General features: G+C 39.2%; 1 protein-coding gene across 4 annotated transcripts in view; it reads right to left on the minus strand.

Moving 5' to 3' along the window:
* Nucleotides 1-20,609, minus strand: part of frmd3 (FERM domain containing 3) — a 41,088-nt gene that overhangs the window by 17,951 nt on the left and 2,528 nt on the right. For all 4 annotated transcript variants that reach the window (XM_060881039.1, XM_060881038.1, XM_060881037.1 and 1 more), the window contains exons 2-8: nucleotides 7,941-8,045; nucleotides 7,450-7,492; nucleotides 6,497-6,575; nucleotides 4,641-4,738; nucleotides 3,506-3,629; nucleotides 2,383-2,470; nucleotides 1,214-1,302 (exon numbers count right to left, since the gene is read on the minus strand). In XM_060881039.1, coding sequence (XP_060737022.1) covers nucleotides 1,214-1,302; nucleotides 2,383-2,470; nucleotides 3,506-3,629; nucleotides 4,641-4,738; nucleotides 6,497-6,575; nucleotides 7,450-7,492; nucleotides 7,941-8,045 — 626 coding nt within the window. The remainder of the gene's footprint in view (nucleotides 1-1,213; nucleotides 1,303-2,382; nucleotides 2,471-3,505; nucleotides 3,630-4,640; nucleotides 4,739-6,496; nucleotides 6,576-7,449; nucleotides 7,493-7,940; nucleotides 8,046-20,609) is intronic.

The raw sequence follows: 20,609 nt of genomic DNA on the forward strand, positions 1-20,609 counted from the left end.
CTAGAATGTATTTCACAATTGCACTTTGTGACCGTTTAGTACACGGTTATATAAGGGAAATGATCGGTGTTGGCACACTCTGGTGTCAACAGTTGAGTACTAGGTTCCCTATAGAGTCTCTGTTTCCTATCAAGGTTTTCCTTCTTACACAGGGAGTATTTTTTTTTTTTTGCCAACGTCGCTTCTGACTTACTCATTAGGCATGAATTAGTTTGCATGTTCTCCCCGTGCCTCGGGGGTTTCCTCCGGGTACTCCGGTTTCCTCCCCCGGTCCAAAGACATGCATTGTAGGTTGATTGGCATCTCTGGAAAAATTGTCCCTAGTGTGTGATTGCGTGAGTGAATGAGTGTGTGTGTGTGCCCTGCGATGGGTTGGCACTCCGTCCAGGGTGTATCCTGCCTTGATGCCCGATGACGCCTGAGATAGGCACAGGCTCCCCGTGACCCGAGGTAGTTCGGATAAGCGGTAGAAGATGAATGATGAATGAATGAAAATGTAAGTTTAAAATTTCTATATTTCTGTAACTGCAACAGTAAATAAACGTTCATCTCTTACAGATCCTTACAGATCTTGGCTAGCTTCCAAACACAATTACCTAAATATTCAATTCAATTCGTTTTTTTTTTGTTTTTTTTTGTATAGTGCTTTTAACAATGAACATTGTCTCAAAGCAGCTTTACAGAATGTAAGAAATATGGTACAAAAAGTTGAAGATTAATACTAGACAAAAGTTCAAGATTAATATTAGACTTATATTTAAATGTATTTGTATTTATCCCCAATGAACAAGCCTGAGATGACCGAGGCGACTGTGGTAAGGAAAAACTCCCTTATGGAAGAGGAAGAAACCTTTAGGGGAACCAGACTCAATAGGGAACCTCATCCTCATTTGGGTGACACTGGCGAGTGTGATTCTAAATTGTTATAAAAACTGGAGAATGTTCTACAGTCATATACAGTCAATTGGAGTTGTATAACCTGGAGCTCCTGAGCATCTAAATTAGCTCAACAACTAAGTTCATTATAGATTCAACCCCAACTCCTCCATGCCATTGTCTTTAAATATTCAATGATGAAGATACAAATACTACTGTAAAGTGTAAAGTAAAGTGAAGGGGGAAAAGACAGGGAATAAAGAGTTGTGAGAGAGATAAACAAGGCTGAATACAATGAGAAGGTGAAGAAGGAGAGAGGTGACCAAACAGTTCATACCATTTTAGCAAGTGGATCCTCTTGTTTCCTTGGAAAACAACAAAGCCTCGGGCAGTGAATCCGAGAAATGCCGTTGCCCCGGTGAAGTCCTAAAATGAGGAATGAACGTGGATCAGGGTCAGATTTAATTTGCAGACAAGCCTACAAAAGTGGAGACTGGCATTAACACAATATGTGCAATATAGAGGAAGGAGCAGTGTTAATCCCAGCTCAAGTGTGTGACAGCATGATACAATCACACTCTGAGACAAAATGGTTCACTGGGGATCAGTCCAGAAACCCCGGGTTCTTTGCTTAGCTCCAAAGAACACTTTATGCCAAAAAAGTGTTTCTAGTGACAATAAATAACCCTCTTATAAATGAATAAACCAATAAAACATTCTACAGAGGACCTTTTCACAGGCTAAAATGAACCCAGTAGGATATTTGTGATTGAACCCTTAACTCTATTTCCTGGAGTTTAATGTTCATGTTCAGCACTAAAGTTCTTTCTCATGTCACACTATAGTGGAGCTTAATGGCTCATATAAAAGTAGACACTTTAAGATTTTGTAGTTTTTCATAAGTATTTCTGTTTTAACTTATCCGACTAGCGGCAATATTTTTATAGAAAAGTTAAAAAAAAAATGCCCCCAAATGGTGAAATCAAACCCATTTCTACTCTCTGAGATGCACCAAGTGCTAAAATTTGATTTTCAACAACTAAAATTATGGTCATGCAAATAAAAGATCATAAAACATCTATAACTGAAAGCTAACAGTGTCCTGACTAATTTATCAGAACTGTGGCCTAGTTTATTCTGGTTAAAAAGGGCTGATAGGTCTGTTACGCCAGTGTACTGGTAAAAAGTGTTAAAATAGTTTGGGGTCAATATAAAGTGCCCCACAGTATCCTTTAAGGTTCTATATATAATATGTATATATACTGAAATTCATGTATGTATACAAAAGTCTATGTGCAGGATAATGTATTGTAATGTAAGTAATATTTTCTTTGAATATCCGTTAAAGCAATTAAAGACGATGTCAACTATAATGGCTTTAATATCTTTAATAAGAAAATATTACTTACATTACAATACATTATCCTGCACATAGACTTTCGTTGATCTCCTGAAATCATATTTGATATTGAGCTCTACATGTAGAGAAGATGTTGGAGATAATACCTTGCAGGGATGAGGGTCCACGCCATACGTGTCCAGTGTGTGAGCTCGCTGGAGCAGGTTCAGCTCAGCCAGGGCTGGACACTGACCCCTACACAGGGGTGAAGTGATGTGAGATGAATTAAAGTAAGCTCCTCATGTGTTTGCCAGGCAATACTAATTTAGTTAACATTAACACTGTGTATGAGCAATAACACACAGCTCGTTATTCAAGTAGATAGTAGCCTGGGTACGTATTCATAAAGAGAATGATCTCAGAGAGCTCCTAATTTAGCTTAAAAATGTCTAACTAGGAATCTAATCTTAAGAGTGATTTAGGACCAACACCAGAGCAACTCTGAGCAAGGACAATACAACATTTATCTTAGAGAGGAGGCGGAGCTTAACCCCTGTTGCTAGGGGTGACACATTCTTTTGAAGACTGTGATTGGTTGTCCCAAAAATAAATAAATAACTAAAATAGAAAATAAACATTTTCTCGTCATTTTCTCTCTTAAATGTCATCCTCCCTACTCCAACTACACTAAGACTTTTTGACTTTATGAGCTCTTTTAGGGGTTAAGATGCTTTGTGAATAACTTTTAACTTTACTAAGATCTTCTCTTCAATTTTAAGGGGAAACAACCACATTTCTAAGAATTTTCTTAGAATTTCGTCACTAAGAGAAACTCTTTCCACTAAAGAATTTTCATGAATACGGGCCCTGGTTTGTAGAACTGAAAATAACTGGCATGGAGTCTTGCCAAAATGGCCTCCTAGTGGACAGACTTTACTCCCAGTTCTCAATTCTGTTTGCTTTTTTTAAATATAGATTATCATTCTCACTAATTCCTATTAGGGCAGCTTCATTCACCGTCTTAGCAGCTGTTCTAATACTGTACTACATCTACTGTACTGTGTGGAATGGGACAGAAGACCCCTTGTAAGCCATAGAGATCTAACCTCAGTGTTCAGGAACTCAGTGTTCATGTGACAAACACATGGATGAGAACATGATGTCATGATGTCAACAAAATGGTATTATTGTTCCACTTTAATTAGTTATAGTTCACTGGAAATAATTAAATATTAACAAGTAAAAATATCATACTAGCATTATGTGCTCTAAAAAAGACACCACGCTCACCTCAGCTCGTTCTGGTGGATTTCTTGGATCTTGCGCTCCAGTTTGAGGCTTTGTTTGGGAAACATTTTGAAGTCACTGATGTAGTCAACCGGGTGCTCGTCGACATCGTAGTCACCGAGTTCAGCTACATCAAAAATCAACACAACACTGAACAAGACACTTAGCTAGAAGCTAACACACTGATTTATTTTTTTACTGTACTGAAGCTAATCAGCACAGAGAGCTTGCTCTGCTGTACTGTGAGATACGACAGGAAGAAGTTATTTGATAATGTCCGACATGACTCATAAACCTCAGTAATAGCTTTGTAAATGTCACGCTGTGATGTTCTCATGACAGAGCCGTTCTAAAGTGAAGACACTTCATATTTAGTAGTGGTTTAGTGCCTTTTAGACTGTATGAATTCACCTCCGTTTTTCTAGCTGCTCTCTTTCCTCAAATTATTTTCATTTAGCTGTTAATTTACAGTCTTGCAGGGTTACATTCATGACGATGGCATCACAGAGAAGCTTCTTTATGCTGAAGTGACTCTTGTTCTGTGTAGCTAGCATTCAGTGTTTTTTCTGTACTAGCTAGCAGAAACAGCAAAAAACTTAGCAAAAAACTAGCATAGAAGCTGCTGTTTAGGTTTAAAGACATAGCTGGTATCCACACTTGAGTAAAATTCAAGACAAGAAAATTCAAGGTGATTTTTCTGAAAATCAAGACATCGGGAAGTTTATCACAAACTGAGAAAACTATATTTCACAGTTCGACCAAACAAAGCTAGGTAGCTAGCAGAATAGTTGGCAGATAGTTATGGTTATTTTATTTTTTTTCTTAGCTTAGATATTATCATGTGTACAACTTAACTAAGTTTCAAGTGAAATTAAAATAAGATATTTTATATAAAACAAAATTGATCAAAAAAAAAGTGGTTTAAAAATCTTTTGGAAAATCTTTTAATATTTCAAATAAAACTTGTTAAATTTAAAAAATATATATAAAATGTAATGTAAATTTTATATATATAAAATAATATATAAAAAAAAAAATATTTTAATGCAAATAGACACAAATTAGCAACAAGTTAAAAGACAATTGTTAAAAAACAATTTAAAAGACATTTTCTAAACATGATAACTAGCAATGTTACCCTGCACTATACAAGCTCCAAGATAAGCAGCATCGGCGAGCGGACACAGGAGCCGGCCATGGTACAGGTCCCTCTTCAGTTGCAGGTACAACAGGTATCTGAGTAAGACACAGAGAAAAAAGCGGGTGGGAGGTTTGCTGATTTTATTATTTATTTATTTATTTATTTTTGTTCTTAGACTGAAACGGCGCCCAGTCGAGTGATTCAGAGTGCAGTCATGCTAGCTGCCTTTTCAGAACAAAGATTTCAGGTCTACTGTAAAGAGGCATCATTACCATGAAAACCTGACCCCCAGGAAACGGTTACCATGGAGACGTGCCTTCAGTCTAAAGGAGAAAACATCTGCAGCAGTGACGATCACATGACATCTTACTGAGTCCTGTAGAGTGCAGAAAGTCTCTAAAACTCACATAAGTGTGAGACGTCCACTTCCTTTAATATTCTGCAGAAGAACTGAATTTCCTATTCCTTCCATATAGTTCTTAATTTACACCATATTTCCTATCGGAATAAATTTGAAATTGCTTTATTGAATGTAACAAAAGCTTACAGGCATCACACCAATTTTTGTAGGTCCTGCCACCATATTATGAACTTTTAATTAATCTCTTAATCCATAAAAAAAAGGTAAACAAAGAGCCGTATTGAAGCTAGAATCATTTTCTTCTTAGATATACAGCTCAAGGTAATATGACATGTCTGTACATTACACATTATTTTGAAAGTATTTATTATTTATAAGAAATAAAACAATTGATGGAAATTATTCAACAGAGAGTTGGTGTGATGTAGCCTGACGTAATGCAGAGCTTCTGTCACCACCCCAGAGTTGATGATTTTCCCAGCATCATGACCTAAGATATTTTCTATTTTTTGGTCTTTTACTGCAATCTGAACAGCATTTCTTTATCTGTTGATAGTCACACTTAAGGTTGAATATAACATAAATATAAATATAAATCTAGACATAAGTCATATTAAAAAGCCACAGGGAAGCTAACGTTCACAGTCAGCTCTATATTCACATGTTTAATTAGTGTTTTTCTGTGTTAGTGTTCGCCTCTTATGGAGCATCACACATCAAATATTCATAAAAAAATATGCAAGTTGATGTAAGTGTCTGAGGGGAATATAATGGGAAACAGTGCGGCGTTACTTACCAACACACATACACACACACACACACAAACATACACACAGCTCTCTGACTCTCTGCGTCTAAATGCTCAGCAGAACAGAGAAAAAGCGAGTAAGAAAGATGAAGTGAGATATGTTGAAAAGGAGAGGAATAAGAGAAGAGAGTAAAAAATTAAAAGAGGGCAAAGAAGCACTGGAACTGAAATGATTGGCGTTTCTTATTTTCACAGCTCAGATGGTGAACACACACCAGACACCCTGCTCAGAGAACCAAGCTAATGAGGCTGCCACTACAAGAGTCTGTGTGTGTGTGTGCGTTTGCATGTGTGTGTGCATGCGTTGTGTGTCTATGTGTTTGTGTGTGTATGTGTTTGTGTGTGTGTGTCTATGTGTGAATGTCTGTGTATTGGGTTTTGAACAAAAATTGAGTCCAGTCTCACATTTAAACTTTGCCCTCTGATTTCAGCACACGAGCCTCTTAACACAAGCGCTTATGTTATTAATCCCCGGTCTAAAGTGAATCTACAAAAAGACTTGAATCAAAACCTTTTTAAATGTCATCCACATAAAAAAAAAAATCACCTTCTACTCAACCTATAAACTACTTCATCGCAGAGCTCATATTCTTTTCTTTAACTTGCTCTTTCCAGTGATCCCAGAAATCTAATATTTCAAAAATCTTCTCAGCCTAAATGCTGTTTTAACCTGTTCTCAGTTACCTCGTCAGTTCCTCCTTGATCTTGATGGGTTCCTGGGGGTAGAACTTCACCCGAAAGCACATGGTGTATGGCTGCTGACCTGCAGAACAACCCAAGAAAAAAATGCCTATATATATATATATATATATATATGTGTAGACATGGTCAAGACGATCTGCTGCAGTTCAAACCGAGCATCAGAATGGGGTAGAAAGGTGATTTAAGTGACTTTGAACGTGGCATGGTTGTTGGTGCCAGACGGGCTGGTCTGAGTATTTCAGAAACTGCTGATCTACTGGGATTTTCACGCACAACCATCTCTAGGCTTTACAGAGAATGGTCCGAAAAAGAGAAAATATCCAGTGAGTGGCAGTTCTGTGGGCGCAAATGCCTTGTTGATGCCAGAGGTCAGAGGAGAATGGCCAGACTGGTTCGAGCTGATAGAAAGGCAACAGTAACTCAAATAACCACTCGTTACAACCGAGGTATGCAGAAGAGCATCTCTGAACGCACAACACGTCGAACCTTGAGGTGGATGGGCTACAGCAGCAGAAGACCACACCGGTACTAGTAAGGAGTAAGGTGTACCTAATAAAGTGGCCGGTGAGTGTGAGTATATATATATATAATTTTTATTTTCAAATTTTATTTTATTTTATTCTATTGAAACTTTTTTCTATTTGTTTTCTATTTTTATGCCATAGACAGTGTATATAAACATATATAAATAAATTGTATATTTAAAATTTATATTTAAATAAAATAAAAATTGAATGAGAAAATTAGACAATAGAAATAGTATTATGAATATATATGATAAAACAAAAAAAATAAAATTTTAAGACAAAAAATAAAACTGGAGCTCCAGTTTCTCCAAGATGCTTTCAAAAACTCAAAAAATCAGTCAATATTCTCATAAAATGATGAAATACTGACTCTTTTTTTTTAGGAAATCAGCAAGTAAACAAACTTACATTTCATCTGCCTGACCACGGGTTTGCTGGGGTCCAGCCAGTGCTGTGAGAAAAAAGACATGAGACAGAGAATCAGACACATTATGACTTCCATAAAAAAGACTCGATCCCTTAACGTCTGTTTTGTGCCTGGACGCAATCACAATGCCTATTTCGTTCCCCCTTTCCGCACAAGTGTATGAATATTCCGACATAAATGTGTGTGAATAATTCAGAATGATGATGAAAGATGTTTCTGCTCGACTGAGGAAATGTTGCTGCATAAACATCTGAAGTATATCAGAGCACATGGGGAACTGTGGAAACTGCTGCAAATTTAGATGAAAACAGAGCTTTAATATTTGCATGAAATTAATCAACACCTTCAGATCAGTCAGAGTGGAAAACAGCGCTCTGGTGTAAAACAACATATTGTGAATGCAGTTGTGTGTATGTTTTCTTGCACAGCTTATGCACTACTTCAGTGTGTGTGTGTGTGTTTGTGTGTGTACCCTCTGCTTCTCAGGGTCCACATATCTGATGCCAAAGTAATCCTTCTCCAGCAGACTGTAGTGGTTACAGACATGATCCAGCAGGAACTGACCTTTTGTGTCTCTCTGCAGGAAAGAGAATAAAAAAAGAGACATCCATAATTACAATATCGCAACAGGAAAAAAACAGGAATAACAAACACACCACAAGCAAGGCTGCAGTTGATGTACAGGAAGTGAATCACTGACTTTGTGAGGTCCGGTAAAGATGAGCGCAGGTCCTGTGTGTCTATAGTGCTCTTACTCACAGTGACAAACGCTCTTTTTGTCTCGTGACCCGAGAATAGTTCGGATAAGCGGTAGAAAATGAATGAATGAATGAATGAATGAATGAATGAAAGAAATGTAGAACGTAATGCTTCAGATGTGTTTACATCAGTCAGATCAGATATTCTCCTGTCTTATTGTAATCGGTGTGGCCCCTGTATCTGTCTGTCTCACTATAATTGATGTGCCCCCTGTATCTGTCTGTCTCACTGTAATGGGTGTGGCCCCTGTATCTGTCAGTCTCACTGTAATGGGTGTGGCCCCTGTATCTGTCTGTCTCACTATAATGGGTGTGCCCCCTGTATCTGTCAGTCTCACTGTAATGGGTGTGGCCCCTGTATCTGTCAGTCTCACTGTAATGGGTGTGGCCCCTGTATCTGTCTGTCTCACTATAATGGGTGTGCCCCCTGTATCTGTCAGTCTCACTGTAATTGGTGTGGCCCCTGTATCTGTCTGTCTCACTGTAATGGGTGTGCCCCCTGTATCTGTCTGTCTCACTGTAATGGGTGTGGCCCCTGTATCTGTCAGTCTCACTGTAATGGGTGTGGCCCCTGTATCTGTCTGTCTCACTGTAATGGGTGTGCCCCCTGTATCTGTCTGTCTCACTATAATGGGTGTGCCCCCTGTATCTGTCTGTCTCACTGTAATGGGTGTGGCCCCTGTATCTGTCTGTCTCACTATAATTGATGTGCCCCCTGTATCTGTCAGTCTCACTGTAATGGGTGTGCCCCCTGTATCTGTCAGTCTCACTGTAATTGGTGTGGCCCCTGTATCTGTCAGTCTCACTGTAATTGGTGTGGCCCCTGTATCTGTCTGCCTCACTGTAATAGGTGTGGCCCCTGTATCTGTCTGTCTCACTATAATGGGTGTGCCCCCTGTATCTGTCAGTCTCACTGTAATGGGTGTGGCCCCTGTATCTGTCAGTCTCACTGTAATGGGTGTGGCCCCTGTATCTGTCAGTCTCACTGTAATGGGTGTGGCCCCTGTATCTGTCAGTCTCACTGTAATGGGTGTGCCCCCTGTATCTGTCTGTCTCACTGTAATGGGTGTGGCCAGTGTCTGTCAATCTCACTGAAAGGAGTGTGGCCTCTGAGCCTGTCAATCTAACTGAAAGGGGTGTGGCAGTGGCCTATGTGCCTGTCAATCTAACTGAAAGGGGTGTGGCCTCTGTGCCTGTCAGTCTCACTGAAAGGGGTGTGGCCTCTGTGCCTGTCACCCTGTCACTCTCACTGATGTCTCTATGCTTTTTGGAAAGCATTTTGGAAAGCAGAAGAAACTAAGCTCATAAAAATATTAAATGTATAGTACAAACAATCATTAGTTTAGTCCATCAGATTGAAGAATTCAACATCTCTGTGATTTAATGCTGATCCCCATGTGCTCATGTTCCTACACACTGACCCTCTCAACTGCACTACAACACATTTTCTCCTTTTGTGAAAGTGGCTTGTTCTCTTGTTCTATCTGGGGTTCAGCTGAGTCAGGAGGCCGTACGTGCTCAAGCATGCAACCTTATACAGCACACAGCACCGCTGCAGGCTTTCTGACCTTGCTGTCGTTTTATCGTCAGTAACCACAAACCCGAGATGCCGAACTGCTAAATGCACCTCGAGGATGAGTTAAAGCCGTCCTTCACATAACCGCCATCATCCTGATCACAGCCCACTAGAGTTGATTTACAGGCAGGGACACCTCGAGCTGCTCATCACTGCGTATTGTTGACCTTGTAGCTTATTACAGAAGTGATATGAAGTCAGGAAGTCATTCTGGTGGAAAGGAAATGGCTGTACCTGAATTAAAATGCCTGACTATGTGGCATACATTAGGCTTATAACACAGGAAGTTCTGATGCTTTATACGACCTGTCTGTTATAGAGAAAAGGGCAGGATTGTGACAGTATCTCCTCTTCTATCAGGGGTGAATACTTATGCAACCCTGTGTGCTGTGTGTTTGTCTAATTATTGAAAAGAGTGCCATAAATAGATTTATTGTGATACCAATCCCAATCAAGTTCATTTCAATACCACTACAAAATGTGGGATGGGGTGTGAATACTTATGCATCGCACAGTTGTGTATGCACACGTCTGTCTCTCTTTACTTCCAGCACTGTCTAACATTCCTGTGCTTTGAACAAGTGGCATCTTAGATCAATGAATCAGTGCCCTAGTTCAAGATTTTCTCCATAATTAATACATGTAATAACATCAATTCTGAGTGTAACTAAGCAGAACTGAAGGAGCAAAGGCACAAGCTGTGTGTTAATTGGACGAGTTGCAATGAATCAGCTAGCAGAGGAACCTGTTAATGCCCTGGAGAGAGAGAGAGAGAGAGAGAGAGAGAGAGAGAGAGAGAGAGAGAGAGAGAGAGAGAGAGAGAGAGAGAATGAAAGAATGAAAAGAAGAGCAACAGAGAAGGGAGAAAGAGATGGAGGGAGAGAGGGAGGGAGAGAGAGAGAGAGAGAGAGAGAGAGAGAGAGAGAGAGAGAGAATGAAAGAGTGAAAAGAAGAGAAACAGAGAAGGGAGAAATAGATGGAGGGAGGGAGAGAGAGAATGAAAGAATGAAAAAAAGAGAAACAGAGAAGAGAGAAAGAGATGGAGAGAGAGAGAGAAAGAGGGAAAATTAATTAATGAAAAGAAGAGAAACAGAGAGGGAAGAAAGAGATGGAGGGTGGGAGAGAGAGTGAGAGAGAGAGAGAGAGAGAGAGAGAGAGAGAGAGAGAGAGAAAATGAAAGAATGAAAAGAATAGAAACATAGAAGGGAGAAAGAGATGGAGGGAGAGAGAGAGATAGAATGAAAGAATGAAAAGAAGAGAAACATAGAAGGGAGAAAGAGATGGAGAGAGAGAGAGAGAAAGAGGGAAAATTAAAGAATGAAAAGAAGAGAAACAGAGAGGGAAGAAAGAGATGGAGGGAGAGAGAGAGAGAGAGAGAGAGAGAGAGAGAGAGAGAGAGAGAGAGAGAGACAGAGAGACAGAGAGAGACAGAGAGAGAGAGAGAGAAAGAAAAAGAAAAAGAAAATGGAGAAATAATTGTAGATAGAAAGAGAGAGAGAGAGAGAGAGAGAGAGAGAGAGAGAGAGAGAGAGAGAGAGAGAGAGAGAAAGAGGGAAAATTAAAGAATGAAAAGAAGAGAAACAGAGAGGGAAGAAAGAGATGGAGAGAGAGAGAGAGAGAGAGAGAGAGAGAGAGAGAGAGAGAGAGAGAGAGAATGAAAGAATGAAAAGAAGAGAAACAGAGAAGGGAGAAAGAGATGGAGGAGAGAGAGAGACAGAGACAGAGAGAGAGAGAGAGAGAGAGAGAGAGAGAGAGAGGGAGAGAGAGAGATGAGGTGATGGGGGATGGGACTGATATAGATTTTATGACACAGAGATGGTAGGATGTGACAGAGTTGCTGTTAAAATGAGCAGAAGAAGAGAGGAAACATGAACTGGTAATGAAAGCTAAAGGCTGCTGTAAACAGAGACGTGTAAACGTATAGAAAGATAAATATGTCCTAACCAAGGTTCGAATAAACGGCTCACACGACATACAGTACACAAGTAGAAAAGTTCATATCAAAGACTTTTTTGTAACTCATCCACACACTCCTGGTTTGCTCATTTCTCTCGTTTTTTCTCTTGTATATCTTCAAATCTGTCACCGTTTACAGCAGATAAAATACCTAACGCTTGGTTTCATCAGTTTCCTGTTTCCCTTATTGCTTACTTAACTAACAGTGCATGAAAGACATTCGAAAAAAAAAAATAGTTCAGTCTGTCCTTGATCCAGATATATACGTCCTGGACAAAGTTAAACAGCTGGGGTGCGTTGGTGATGGAGGAGGGCTGGTGTTGACTGGAGGGTGAAGACGCCTGATAGATGACGGGAACCTATATAAGAAAGCTGGGCTGGAATCAGGGTCGTCTTCCTCTTTTGGACGAATAAGAGAGAATTCTGATTACATTGCTAGACATTGTGATTATGATATGGCTTTCAAATACACTGGTGATTATTCTGTCATTTTTATTTCAATTTTATTTTTTGTTCCCTTATGGAAAAAAATCAGACGCAGATGTTTTAAATTTATTTTGCGATTCTTCAATACGGATCAGTATTTTTTTTTTTTTTATAAAATGCTCTGATTTTATGTGATATTGTGTCATACACTGCAGGGTATGCTGTGAAATGCATAGTATTTCACAATATGGGGAAAATATATAGAAAATATAAAAATATATGTATAGAAGTCTCTGGAAGAACAGTATGAATAAAGTGCTGGTGTGTGCAGTTGTAATTGGGGCAGTGGTGGCTCATGTGGTTAAGGCTCTGGGTTGTTGATCAGGCTTCAAGCCCAAGCACTGTCAAGCTGCCACTGTTGGGCCCTTTGAGCAAGGCCCTTAACCCTCTCTCTGCTCCAGGGGTGCTGTATCATGGCTGTATCATGGCTGACCATGTGCTCTGAACCCAACCTCCAAAGTTGGGATATGTGAAGAAAGCTTTTCACTGTGACAAAATACAAAACTATTTGGCAATTAACAATGTCAGTCAAAACAAAGCAGACTGCAAAGTGTACTCTGTGGAAAATATCAAGACGAGGAACTCCGGCATCTTCCTACAGTACAGGTACAGGTAGTGAAACATAATTTAGCGTGTAAGCAGAATCTTTAATAAACTGTCAGTTGTTCATGTGAGCAATTCAGTTCTGCAAGCACTGAGACACTGAGACACGTATGCGACTAAATGTGGGCATGTCCAGTGGGGTGACCAAATAATATGCAGTGACTCCCAATGGGAGTGAAGACAGTAGAGCACACGCCACCTCTCTGTCGTCTCGTATGATATGATATGATGTAGATGTGATGTGATGCTGAGTTTTATACACAAACACTAACTCTCCATCCAGAATATTTCATTTTAACAACACGAAAACTGATACGGAATAAACGTTATTACTATTGCAACCAGTAGTAGAAAGGCCTACCGATGACTTCATTGTACAGAGTGTGTGTTGTGTGTGTGTGTTGTGTGTTGTGTGTGAACAGATATAATTTCAATATAAGTCATTTCAATATCAGTTGAAAAAAAAAAACGTGAAAAAAGGAGCCAAAGTACATTTTAAGAGAACCGCAGGACATCATGTGAGGAATACATGATAAACAAACCCTGATGTCTTCATCACCTTATGTCACAGTAACATTAGCAAAAGACATTTTATTTTAATCGTGGAGTCTGTTCATCACTGAGCAGATGGCAATCTGAGTTTTGAATTAAAAAAGCAACATAAGGTGACAAAATAAAGCAAGCCTACACAGAGCAGCATCCTCGTAAATAACGGTTACAGACAACATCCTCGTGCTGGATGACTAAGAGTGTGCATCTGGGTCAGATTCATTTGGAAATCTGTTCAGAAAAGCCACCAGTAATATTAAATGTGGTTCCGAAACCATCTAAAATGAGAATTTCTTCAATATTTAGATAGTGATGATAGTGGCTGACGGGCCGTGCTGGAGACCGAATGGCTGTTAGGTCAAACTGCAGGACTCAGTTGGAATTTATTTGTATAGCACTTTTAACAATTCACATTGTCTCAAAGCAGCTTTACAGATGTATAGAAACAGAATAAAAAGTTTAACGTTTTTCCCTAATGATCAAGCCTGAGGTGATGCTGTCAGGGAAAATCTCCCTGAGATGATATGAGGAAGAAACCTTGAGAGGAACCAGACTTAGTAGGGAACCTCATCCTCATTTGGATGACAATGGACTGTAAATGATGTAAATGTAAATAATGTCCTTTCTACAACAGTTTATAGTCGAGTGGAATTAAGCAACCAAGAGCTCCTGAGGAACTAATCGGTCAGCGCAATTTCCGAGTTCACCACAAACCCAATACTAATTCCTTCCTGCCGGAGTCTTCAAATAATCGCTGATGAAGGACCGACCATAAAGCTGACTGATACAACAGTGCTTCAAAGAAAGATGAGTCTCAGGCTGTCCATTCAGATCTATTCCCAACATTTATGGAAGGAGTCTCCAGTGCCGATGCTTAGTAGCAGTGTATTCAGCATGGGTTTCCATTCAGCTGCTGAAAAACTTCAACATTTTATGTATATTTTTCTTTCACTTCATTTCCATGATGTGGTTAAATAAATAAACAAGTACTGAAATTAAGCTTAATAGAGCCTTTTATTGCTAGAATTGATCCCTTTCTTGAGAACATCCATAAATCCATCTATATATCCATCAATCTTCAAACGTTCACACGGAAAAGCACACTTGGCGACCTTGAGTGACACAAAACCGCTAATGAAATAAAGCCAATGCAGTTCTATAGTCATGTGGTTTGACTGTCCAGTAAATTCATTTACATGTGTATCTGTATCTGTACTAGTACAGTGCTAATACAAATACAAATAGAAATACAGCTGAAATCATTTTGTACAGTAAGCTCTTACAATAGAATTAGGGGATGTGGTAGCATAGTGGCTAAAGTGATGGACTATTGAGCAGCAGGTTGTGAGCTCAAATCCCAGGTCCATCAAGCTGCCACTGCTGGGCCCCTAAGTACACTCACCGGCCACTTTATTAGGTACACCTTACTAGTACCGGTGTGGTCTTCTGCTGCTGTAGCCCATCCGCCTCAAGGTTCGACGTGTTGTGCGTTCAGAGATGCTCTTCTGCATACCTCGGTTGTAACGAGTGGTTATTTGAGTTACTGTTGCCTTTCTATCAGCTCGAACCAGTCTGGCCATTCTCCTCTGACCTCTGGCATCAACAAGGCATTTGTGCCCACAGAACTGCCACTCACTGGATATTTTCTCTTTTTCGGACCATTCTCTGTAAAGCCTAGAGATGGTTGTGTGTGAAAATCCCAGTAGATCAGCAGTTTCTGAAATACTCAGACCAGCCCGTCTGGCACCAACAACCATGCCACGTTCAAAGCCACTTAAATCACCTTTCTTCCCCATTCTGACGCTCGGTTTGAACTGCAGCAGATCGTCTTGACCATGTCTACATGCCTAAATGCATTGAGTTGCTGCCATGTGATTGGCTGATTAGAGATTTGCGTTAACGAGCAGTTGGACAGGTGTAGCTAATAAAGTGGCCGGTGAGTGTAAGTCCCTTAACTCTCAGTTGTATAAACTCAGATTAAACTGTATAGTGTATCTATAGAAAGAAATGTATATTTAGGCATTAAGCCTAAACTCAATGTGTCGTGTGTTATTCAATGTATAGTTTGTGTCCAAATCCCAAATGCCATCCCATTCACTGCTAGTATATTTACAGGTTTATATATAATTAAGAACCTGTCACATAATCCATGCTAGATGACTTGTTTATAAATCGTTATGTTCTCATTAACATGTGACCTTCAACCTTCCTACATTAACTACAAATACATTTCCACTTCAACGTTCTTTATACAAGGTGAAATAATGTCAGTCTTACTATCAGCCTCAGAGGAGAAAATCCTGTGTGGCTGACAGACATCTGTGTGTGTTTGTGTGTTTGTGTGTTTGTGTGTGTGTGTGTGTGTGTGTGTGTTACTGTTTATGAGGTCACCTTTCCCCGCTGGCTAAACAAGCTGCTGTCACTTAAAATACGTATCTCTATCTCTCATACACACACACAAACACACACACACACACACATTATGTCTGGGTTGCCCAGGTGATGTACAAATGGCACACACACACACATAATTTCTATGTTGCCCAGGTGATGCACAAAAGTTACACACACACTGTTGCTGAGCTGCCCTATGCGATGTACAAAAGTTCCACACACACTCACATACTTTTTTGCTGAGTTGGTCCAGGTGATGTACAGAAGGTACACACACACACACACACACACACACACACACACACACACACATACACACACACAGAGTTGCTGAGCTGCCCCAGGTTACACACAGAAGGTATACACATTTAAAGCATACACACTTTTTTTGCTGAGCTACCCCAGGTGAGGTACACAATGTACACACACACACACACTTCTCTATATATAGTGAGATGTAAGTGACAGCAGCATGTTTAGCCAGTGGGCACAAGTGACCTCGTAAACTCTCAAACTCAAACACACACACACCCACACACGCACACACAGCCGAGGCAAACTGTATTCATCCTCTTATATATATATTTCTATGAGACACATTTCATGGTACAAGATTTTTACCTATAAATTCCTTTAGTCTCAGCAGCCCATCCAACTACACTCGTATCAACATGCACAGCACACCAGTGAGCAATCATTCATCACAAACTATACTCATCACTCATCTGTCCTCCAACCCGCCGTTCACTTCCCTCCCTCTCCCCAACATTCGATCCTTCATCCCTTCTCTTTCTCCTCTTCCTCCCTTCAGTCATCATAGCCGAAAATCATCAAAGGATTTGGTGGAGGATAAGAATAGCAGAACGTCTATTCATAGCCTAATGAAAGAACGCTCGTACCGAATCACAAGGAGAACAAGAGAACCGGACAGAGGGATACGTTTCTGCAGATGAGGTGATTCGGACTCTGTGAAACGTGAGATTAATAAAAATAGAAATGCTAAATCGATGAATCCATTTTGATATCAAAGCTAGAACAACAATCAAGGACAAGTCACACTGTCAAGGTTCTTGCCTTTAAGTTGCTTGCGCAGGAATCGACAAGCAAGGTTAGTGCTTTATTTGGGCTACAAAGAGCATTAATCCAAATCCAAATTTTTTTTTTTAGATTTCGTTGACATTTTTGTGTACTACAGTTTGGCTAATCGCACTGAACCCACTCATTAGTGAACCCACTAAAACTTTTGCAATTCAAAGTAATTTGAAAAGCAGTACACCAAAATTGTTGTGGCTGGAGAAGAAGACATGTAGCAATGTAGCTAACATTAGCTAATACTTTTACTTACTTATGCATTAGATTTAATTTATGACATTTTGTAAGATCAAATCAAATTAAACCGGACATGAATCATCATCATGTAGTCAAGAAACAGTGTCAGAACAACACTAATGCAAGTGTACAGTGAAGCCAATGATATTGAAATATAAGACTAGAGGGCGCTAGTCACTGTACTGATTTGATATCGTCGCTGTCGGGCAGAATCCTCGTATCTCCAAAACCATTATATTTCAGGAAATTAAAAAAATGCTGTATTTTTTTCGAGTTATTAAACATTGTATCGTTAAAGTTGTTATTATACCTTATATTGCTATCATACTGTTGTGTACCAACATTAACACAACATTTTCCCTAAGTCACGTTTTATCGGCTCTTAATCTTGAGGAGAAATATGCCGCGAAGCTCTCCCACGGAGTGAAGAAGAGGTGGAGTTACGAGATTTCTCAGACAGTTGAAGTGTCCATTGGAGTTAAGAGATTTGCGCTCAAGCTATTTTCAAGACTGTAGATTGGTTAATAACTTGTAAAAATAACAGACCCACGTGCGGACTGACCAATATCATCGATATGTGAAAAAATATGAAATTGAAAAAATTTGGACATACGAGGTTTCCGCCCGACAGCGACGATAAGTAGCTGTGTTGAATAAGAAGTTACCTCAGTGTTGTGCTAGCTATAAAAATAAAATACAATAAAATGCCTTGCAAACTTTCACAGTTATAACAGTATAATTAATTCAGTTTTCTCTGCAATACAGAGTTTCCATTTTAGCAAAGATGAATTGAAGCAAATTGAGATTTTGTCTAAGTTCAATTTGGTAGGATATTGAAAAGAGAAAAATCCAAACCTTTGGCTTGATTGATTTCTCAGAGCAAATTGTTTGTCACAGATGGTCTCTTTTCTTTGGTATGAAAGCTGTTTTTTTTTTTTACCCTTTTATATACTGTACATCCTTTTATTCTAGAGAGAATACAAAGACAAAGAAAGTTTGGAAGGAAGAAATCACTGGTGCCTCTGAAGTGTATGCATAGCTAACAGCTACATTGCTTTACTAATCTGCCAACAAAACTGGTATGCAAACCAAAGATAATTTGTAATTTGTGTTCCTAAACAGATATAAACTAAACAGATATAACAGGTATTACTAAACAGATATAAACAGTATAAGGTCTTGAGTGAATAGTTTGCACGAACAACTCTGTATACATTTCCAGCGTACTTCTCTAACTGTACCGTGGTTCCTTATCTCTTGATTCTTCAGTCATTCTTCATCCGTTCATCCAGAAAGAATTACAACAACTCAAACTCTTAAATAGGTTCATTTTTGGCCTTAAATAGGCCAAATCACTTTTACTCCTGTTTTATTCTTTTTAACATATTTTAAACTGTTTTTATTGAAATCACATTTCTTTTCTTTAATTGTCCTTTGTTTTTATTATGATTTTATCGTGTGTCTCTTATTTTTACATATTTTTTTTTTTTCTCTCTTATAAACTGTTTTCTAATTTCTATGTAAAGCACTTTGAATGACCTCTGTGTATGAAACGTGCTATACAAATAAACAAATAAACAAAAATTTTTCCCCTCATGTATTCGAACACCATGATAGGCTTGTTCATGCTCACCATCAGTCCACCAATTAAGAAATCATTCATGACAGTGACAAGGCAGTAAAGCAGTGACAGACGCATCAGAAGTGAAAATTTACTTTGAGAGAAAATGCTTTTTTATTTTATTTTATTTTCATTTTAACTGACTAGCATTACAAGGGTATCATTAGCAGATTGTACCCTTCCAGTCTGACAAGAGGAAATGGGAATCATTATATTATTGTACATACAAACAGTAGAAGGATGTTGGAAATAACACTGGCCTAAACAATTCCTTTGCTCTAAACAATTCTTAGATTTATACGAAGGATTTAAAGCGCACACACCGTCTCGTTTGTTTTGTTTTTTTGTCTGAGACCTACTTTGGTTATCTTGTGCAATTCATTGTTCCATGAACCCTCTTACGTAAGCTGTGTGAACAAACGTACGTCAAGGTCAGATGTTCCCGTTCCCATGTTGACCATGTTCATTTGTCACTTCCCCCTGATGTCTGCTGCACGCTTGCTGACTCAGACAGAACCTGGGAGAAGTTCCAGTTAATGATGAACTGGGAAGAGTGTGTGGCCCACTGAGACAGGAGTGTTTCTCATAGCTAAACATTGGCTGTCTTTCATAGAGTGTTCAAAGGAAACTGACAGAACGATCCTTATATTATAGCACCTGGCTAAAGTATTCGGCCCTGTTGCTGCGAAAGCCCTAATTCGTTCCTGGAGCAAATCAGATGTCAAGTAATTTGTTGAAAATGACTCCATTTGAGTGTGAATAAAGTGTCATGTGATGTCTGTAAATAAATAAATGAATGAATTAATTAATAAATAATTAGAAATGTTCTTGGAAGGCCTCCAAGTATGTTGCTGGAACATACTGAAGAACGATGAGTTATCAAAACAAGTTAAGGGCATTGATCTTAAAAAAAAAAAAACATCTGAGTGTAAATCCAAATGAGCGCTTTTAAATCTTTTATTAAAAGGATGGAAAGAATATGACACAACTACAACAGAGAAAACTGTACACCAAAAAACTGGAAAGATAATGAAATCATTCACAAATTGTCGAATGTTTGGTGTTCTAGTCTTTAAGGATCAACATATCTGATGACAGCCGAGTCATAGAAGCAACCAAGAGGTTAGCATTAAGAACATCACCCCCAGAGCATGATGAAGAAATGTGAAGCACGGTGGTGGTAGCTTTGAGCTGACAGCCACTCTTTTATTGGCATGGGCAGCACAAAGCCCTGACCTGAAACCCAGGAATGCATGTCTGAGCTCGAAGGCCCAAAAAAACCTGACTGAGTTACACCGGTTCTGTCAGGAAGAAGTTAGCATACACTCCACACTTGAGTGTCTTGTTTCAAGTCTTGAAAATGTCTTTAGTCCAAGTGTATGGAAACTTTTGTCCTCAACTATAGTTACAAACTGTATACACCTCCCCAGGACACATAAAGCCTGGTATACTCTATTTGGCTTCCTGCCACAAAGACTATATGTTCAATCTGTCCAAAAGAAGTGAATACTCAGAGTGTCTGCTATTTTACAGACTCAGCAAAATGTCCTAAAAAGGCACAAAAGCAGCACAAAAGCAAGCAACCTGCATGCACAGATATTACTGAACAAAGTGTTGAGTTTATCTCAGGTTTCTACTAACACTGAATGAATCAAATGATCTATTATACTGTTTCAGAAGTGGATTTTGAGGCCACAGATTTCCCATAACAGTCATGTCCCATGTAGATGAGCTTTGCAGTAGACGAAAACAGCCACAAACATGCGCACATACTGCATATTTAAAGATCCTTACCGAAATTCAACACCTTTTCTGCCGGATTCCTTTCCCTGAGAAGAGGACTAACACACAATGCCTCCCTTTAATCAG

The sequence above is a fragment of the Tachysurus vachellii genome, chromosome 11 (assembly GCF_030014155.1).
Source record: "Tachysurus vachellii isolate PV-2020 chromosome 11, HZAU_Pvac_v1, whole genome shotgun sequence".
In the NCBI taxonomy this organism is placed as follows: Eukaryota; Metazoa; Chordata; class Actinopteri; order Siluriformes; family Bagridae; genus Tachysurus; species Tachysurus vachellii.